The 7,391-nt window shown below is 35.4% G+C and overlaps 1 protein-coding gene and 1 pseudogene across 1 annotated transcript; both read left to right on the top strand.

Annotated features, from left to right (window-relative positions):
- Positions 1–376: 376 nt before the first annotated feature.
- Positions 377–2,523, top strand: LOC124887677. The gene is made up of 2 exons (XM_047397473.1): positions 377–1,122; positions 1,389–2,523. Exons 1-2 carry the CDS (start codon positions 769–771, stop codon positions 1,890–1,892), a joined length of 858 nt encoding a protein of 285 aa, XP_047253429.1. The 5' UTR covers positions 377–768; the 3' UTR covers positions 1,893–2,523.
- A 278-nt stretch (positions 2,524–2,801) lies between these two features.
- LOC124887910 lies at positions 2,802–6,705 on the top strand (annotated as a pseudogene).
- The last annotated feature ends 686 nt before the right edge of the window (positions 6,706–7,391 follow it).

Here is a 7,391-nt window from a genome sequence, read left to right as displayed (position 1 = left end):
TTTGTTCTACTACTCTACATGATCATTAAAATAATAATTCCTTTTCAGCTTTTAATTGATGGTTTTTATAAATTAAAATATTACCTTATACCATTTTTTTTTTTAATCGTGAATACCACCTCACTTGAGCACTAAAGATCTTTACCTACGCAATATCTATTTTTTCTACTATTACTAGTGTTAAAGTAAATTTTAATTTTTTTAAAAAAACAAAACATAACTGTGTTTGAGATGTTAAAAACTTTTTAAAATATGAAATGAGATCATATACAAAAAATAATGATATATTTTGCCACTGCAGTTTTTTTTTTTTAATCAATAAAGCTAGCTTCTCTTAAATTACATGTATTTTCCAACTCAAGAAGAATATATATTAGTTTTTGCAGGATTAGAAATAGAAGCATCAAATTCATAATTTAAAAGCTATATATATATATATAAAAGCTATATATATATATATATATATATATATGTATGTATGTATGTATGTATATTGATTCAGTGTGAACATGAATTAATTTATTGTAATAAAATAAAAAGACAAACCAGAAATAAGAATTTTATTGTAATCGTTTCTAACAAGACAGGAAGACCCAACAATTAAACAACTACCAAATAATATTGCAGGTCTGTTGTCCTAACCTGGAAAAACTATTTATAAATGGGGCTCACAGTATAACTGCTCTATGCTCTCACCAACTTCCAACTGCCTACTTCAGCAAACTTGAAACCTTGACAGTAGAAAATTGTTGTAAATTGAGAAACTTGATGTCTCCATCAGTTGCCAGAGGTCTTCTGAATCTACAAGGACTAGTTATATGTGACTGCCAGTCAATGGAAGAAGTGATCATAGAAGAAGAAGAACAACAAGGAGAAGAAATCATGTCTTATGAGCCCTTATTTCCCCGTTTGAAAGTGCTCGTGCTGCAGCTTCTACCAAAGCTGAGGCATTTCTTCCTGACGAAGAGTGCGCTTGAATTTCCATTCCTCATAGAAGTGGGAATTTTTGATTGCCCTGAAATGAAGATGTTTGTCCAACAGGGGTCTCTGAGTACACCGAGTGTCGAAAGTGTGAACTATGATGATAAGGGGAAAGCAGATGATACGATGTTCAATTCTAAGGTTTGTCTTGTGACTCTGTATAACTAACTAATATATATATATGTGTGTGTGTGTGTGTGATGCATTAATACATCCCTGGTCTACTGGTCTCTTTCCATTTAAGTTAACTAACAAATAGTAATCTTCATATAGTTGTTTTTGTTTGTCACTAGAAGCAACTTTCTTCAAGTAGTTTTCCACTTCATGGTACCTTGATGTAAAATGAGATATGGTTCATGTTTCATTTCACCCCTTATATAAAATGCAAGGCCTGATAACATTTGCAGGTTTCTTGTCCTAATCTGGAAATGCTACGTATCTCGGGGGCTCACAGAATAACTTCTCTATGCGCTCACCAACTTCCAACTCCCTACTTCAGCAAACTTGATATATTGATGGTATCTGGTTGTTCTAAATTGAGAAATTTGATGTCTCCATCAGTGGCCAGGAGTGTTCTGAATCTCCGAGTACTAAGTTTAAAAGACTGTCAATCAATGGAAGAAGTGATCACAGAAGAGGAACAAGAAGAATTAATCATGACTAATGTGCCTTTATTTCCCCGGTTGGAAGAGCTGAAGCTTAAGCTTCTACCAAAGCTGAGGCATTTCTTCCTGATGAAGCGTGCTCTTGAATTTCCATTTCTCATAAAAGTGAATATTCATGATTGCCCTGAAATGAAGATATTTGTCCAACAGGGGTCTGTGAGTACACCGAGTCTCGAAAGTGTGAACGATGATAGGGTGAAAGTAGATGATCTGAATAAATGGATACAAGAGAGGTCCAATTCTTAGGTTTGACTTGTGTTGCTTGCTGTATAACTAATTAGTACTCTCTTTCCGTCTTAATAGTAATATTCAGACATTTACTTATGTTTGTCACTTGAAGAAACTTCCTTTTACCTTCCTCAAATATTTCCAATTAGAAATTTAAAGTAATAGCACAGTCATCTCTATTCTTTTGTAATTTCTACTCCCAGGATTTAGGAAGAAGTTATTAAGTGATGCGGCGAATCTGAAGCTTTAATCTAGTGATGGAAGAAACTAGTAATCGATGAAATAGTCCAAGTGTGTGCAAGTTTTAGCTCGAACATCACCTGATATATATGCTCATGATGGATGTAACACACAGAGTCCGGTCTACATTATAACCAATGGGTTCACATGAACCCAACAGCTTTTGCCAAGAGAATTTGTATCTGTATTAGTAATTTTTAGAAATAGTTGATTGTGAGTGGCAGATATTGTTGGAGGAAAAATCGCAACCCATGCTGTTTTATCATTAACCATCGATGTGTTGGAGCTCCCTAGGCCTTGACCCTGTCAGATAATGTCTCTCATGAGCTCTTTTTAGCATTCCATTTGTGAGCTGGCAGAGATCGATTGTAACATTTGTTCCAAGAAAGTGGTGGATGTCATCCCTCTTTGTCTGTTTGTAACTTTGTTGGACCTAGAATTTTGAGTTTACAAGTTTTGTATTCTAGAAAAGCAAGGATAAATTGTTTAACCATATTAAGTAAAACTTTTAACTCAAATACATGACAGGCTTGTAGCTCCGTCCCTGATGCTCAATAAACACCTTAATGATGGTATACACAGAAAGCTAAACAAACTATCTAAATCAACTTCATCCTTAACAACAATTCCGTATTCTATGTAACATATAAAAAGACATCCAGAATTCAACAAAAAATTCACGATGACATGCAGCAGCCACCACTATTGACACCAGAACCTGAATCCTGTCCGGGAACAATGATCCTTGTTCCCTTTAAAGATTGAGACTTCCTATAATCAGCTCTCGGGTTTGCAGTGAGCGTGTTCTTGCTAATGATTTTATAAATTCTGTTAAAACGGCCATGAATGCACTCTCGACCTTTGTGGATTGAAGGGCTGATGCTTCCATAATGAAAAGATTCTCCCTTTTTGCGAAGGCTTGAGCATCTTCGACAGGTACAGCTCGAAGACTTCCTAAATCACTTTCAACGTGTGTAATCTCAAACGGTGGAGGATGGCAATGATCCGAATTTGAGGACAAATTCCCTTCAAGATGGAGAGGATGATACGGGAATTCCTAGCTCGAGACCTTTCACAAGAAGCCAAGCACGTGAGTTGCAACGACTCCAAGCCTTGTTCACATTCTTGGCCATGTGTGAGGCCCTTGTGAGCCCATCTAAGGGCCTATATTTAATAAAATGTAAAGAGGCTCACCAAGACATCCCAAACCCACCCACTTAAATGCCAAGGGTAATTTGGTCTTTGTCCCTCTTTTCTAAGTGATTATATAAGCCATGTAATAGGGCAAGTCTTGCTTTAGTTCATTCCTATTATTCAAGAAACAAAGACTTGTAAATTTTTGATTTCTCTTTCTAATCATTTGGAGAGGCCAAAACCAAATTCTCACTAGTAGAGTGATACTAGTGTTGTATCTTGGCTAGAAACTAGGTTCTTGAGGTTCTTTGAGTTCCTCTTAGTCCAAGTAAGAACTTGGTATTGATATTTATTAGTCTTAGGGTCTTTTCTCTTGTTGGGGTTCTTAGATTAATGAATATTGTGTGTCAAGTTCCTATCTCTTTCTTTGTAAATCTTATTAACATTGTGTTGTTGAATATAAAAGTCTAGTGAAGCCGTGTGGGCTCTTTCGATTCACTAGCAATATTGTCTTTGTTGTTCTTGTTGTTAAACTCACTTTTCTAGTTCAAACAAGTGTTGCAAGCCTAGTGAAGCCGTGTGTGGCCATTTTCGATTCACTAGCACTTTGTTGTTCATCTTGTTGTTCTTGTGTTGGTTGGAATCTCTTGATACACACTTAGCATTGTATCAAAGGTTAAGGTATAAGAACAGTCGCGTCCTTGTAATTTTGGATGATGTTTTGGAGTTTCTTGACCTAAACAGACTTGGAATTCCCAGTGATAGCAACCACAATAGTCAGTGCAAAGTTATATTGACAACGCGTCTCCGAAGTGTTTGTGATGATATGGAGGCTCAAAAGACCGTAGAAATTGAAATTTTAACTGAAAAGGAAGCATGGGTCCGGCAGAAAGCCGGTGATTCGGTTGACGATCCTTCTCTTCTTCAAATAGCAATAGATGTTGCGAAAGAATGCAAGGGGTTGCCGCTTGCAATTGTTACAGTTGCTAGAGCACTAAAGCGTAAAAATAAGCCTTCGTGGGAGGATGGCCTTAAACAGTTACAAGAATCAGCACCAAGAAACATCCCAGGAGTGCTTACAAATGTGTATCAACCTCTGAAGGTAAGCTATACTCATTTGGAAAGTGATGAAGCCACGTACGTCTTTTTGCTTTGTTCCTTGTTTGAAGAAGATGATGAAATTAGGATTACAGAATTAATCCAATATGAAATGGGGCTTGGCATGTTTTCTGAAATCGAAAATTTAGAACATGCAAGAAATAGGATGTGTCTTCTGTTAGAAACACTGATAGATAGTTTCTTGCTATCCCAAGATTCAGAAAAAATTTATGTAAAAATGCATGATGTGGTCCGTGACGTGGCTATATATATTGCATCCGAGGGTAATCATATTTTAATGGTAAGTCACGATGTGAACTCGGAAGTGTTCCCAAGAAAAGACTCTTATGAGCAATATAGTCACATGTCCATTGTTACAAATAAATTTGATGAGCTTCCTACACCAATAGATTTCGAGATCCATTCAAATTACAGGATGATTTTTTTAATCTCAATGTCTTAAGCATGAGGGGAGGCAGATATTCTTCCTCCATTCAGACTTTTCCAGTATCCATTCAGAGGTTGTCAAATCTGAGGACGCTGTGCTTGAGTGGTTTAAGATTGGATGACATATCCATTATTGGGGGAGCTTCTCACTTTAGAAATTCTCAGCATCAGAGATTCTAAGTTGGAGAAACTGCCGGTGGAGATTGGAATATTGACCAATCTCAGGAATAATCAAGTTCCCAAATTTATATGAGTTGGAACTTCGTCGTCTACCATGCTTCACTCACTTTTGCAATGACACCGTTGAGGCCATTGAGTTCCCAAAGTTAAGATTCATGAGCTTCCTGTTATTAGATGAGTTCCAAAATTTCTGGCCAACAGCCAACAACTCCATCACCGACCCAAATCCACTTTTTCACGGAAAGGTCTGCTTCTACTTCTCTTACTTTTTCTGTTTTTATTTAGTGGAGAGTTTTGTGAATTAAAATTTTACTTGAGCATTAAAGATATTTACTTAAACAATGTCTAATTTTTTTTTTAAAAAATAAATTATATATGATTATTAATTGTTTGGGTACGTACTTTATCTATAATTTCAATTGTATTTGTTTTTTCTATTGAGGTAATTTGTCAAAATAAAACCAAACCAACTATATCGGTCTTTTCGAGATTTTCTTTCTGGTCACATAAACACTATTTCAATTTTAATTTTGGTCACAAATTCGAAGAATATAGAAGAAATTAATAAATCATGACATATGAAAATGAAAGAGAAAATAAATTGACATTTTTCATCTTCTTTTTGATGAAAAGGTGTGTTCTACTACTCTAAATGATCATTAAAATAATAATTCCTTTTCAGCTTTTAATTAATATATTATCTTATACTCTTTTTTTTTTAATGGTAAATACTGCCTTACTTGCGCACCAAAGATCTTTACCTACGCAATGTCTATTTTTTATACTATTACAAGTGTTAAAGTAAATTTTTATTTTTTTAAAAAAAACAAAGATAAATGTGTTTGAGATGTTAAAAACTTTTTAAAATATGAAATGAGATCATATACAAAAATAAAATTATATATTTCGCCACTGAAGTTTTTTTTGTTTGATCAATAAAGCTAGGTTCTCTTAAATTACATGTATTTTCCAACTCAAGTAGAATATATATTAGTATTTGCAGGATTATAAATAGAAGCGTCAATATATATATATATATATATATATTGATTTTGTGTAAACATGATTTAATTTATTGTAATAAAATAAAAAGATAAACCAGAAATAAGAATTTTATTGTAATCGTTTCTAACAAAACAGGAAGAGAGACCTTTGGAAACAAATGCCTCCGAACAATTAAACAACTACCAAATAATATTGATACTTCATCCCTTCAACGTTTGCAGGTCTCTTGTCCTAATCTGGAAACACTAAAGATCACGGAGGCTGACAGCATAACTGCTCTATGCTCTCACCAACTTCCAACTGCCTACTTCAAAGAACTTGAAACCTTGGAAGTAGGAAATTGTTGTAAATTGAGAAACTTGATGTCTCCATCAGTTGCTAGAGGTCTTCTGAATCTCCAAGCACTAGATATACTTGACTGCCTGTCAATGGAAGAAGTGATCACAGAAGACGAACAACAAGGAGAAGAAATCATGTCTAATGAGCCTTTATTTCCCCGGTTGGAAACGCTGGAGCTTATGTTTCTACCAAAGCTGAGGCATTTCTTCCTGATGAACCGTGCTCTTGAATTTCCATTTCTTAGAAAAGTGAATATTCATGATTGCCCTGAAATGAAGATATTTGTCCAACAGGGTCTGTGAGTACACCGAGTCTCGAAAGCGTAAACTTTGGTAGGGTGAAAGTAGATGATCTGAACAAATGGATACAAGAGGCGTTCAATTCTTAGGTTTGTCGATCTTGTGTTACTTGTTGTATAAGTAATTAAGTCTAGTTCTCTCTTTCCATCTTAATAGTAGTAATATTCAGACACTTATGTTTGTCACTTGAAGCAACTTTCTTTTACCTTCCTCAAATATTTCCAATTAGAAATTTAAACCAATAGTGCAGTCATCTCTGTTCTTTTGTAATTTCTACTCTCTGGTTTCAGGAAGAAGTTATAAAGTGATGGCGGCAAATCTGAAGCTTTAATCTAATGATGGAAAGAAACTAGTAATCAATGAAATAGTCCAAGCGTGTGCCAGTTTTAGCTCGAACGTCACCTGATATCTATGCTCATGATGGATGTAACACGCAGAGGCCGGTCTACATTATAACCAAGGTTTCACATGAACCCAACATCTTTTGCCCAGGGACTTTGTATCTGTATTATTAATTTTTAGAAGTAGTTGATTGAGTGCAGGTATTGTTGGAGGAAAAATCGCACCCCATGCGGTTTAATTATTAACCATCGATGTGCTGGAGCTCTCTAGGCCTTGACCCTGGCAGATAATGTCTCACATGAGCTCTTTAGCATGAGATCAATTGCAACATTTGTTCCAAGAAAGTGGTGGATGTCATCCCTCTGTGTGTAACATCGACGAAGCTAGTATTTGAGTTTATTAGTGTAGTATTCTAGAAAAGCAAGCATACTGG

The sequence above is a fragment of the Capsicum annuum genome, chromosome 10 (genome assembly GCF_002878395.1).
Source record: "Capsicum annuum cultivar UCD-10X-F1 chromosome 10, UCD10Xv1.1, whole genome shotgun sequence".
In the NCBI taxonomy this organism is placed as follows: domain Eukaryota; kingdom Viridiplantae; phylum Streptophyta; class Magnoliopsida; order Solanales; family Solanaceae; genus Capsicum; species Capsicum annuum.
Note: the sequence above shows the minus strand (reverse complement) of the source record. Positions and strands in the feature narration are given on the sequence as shown.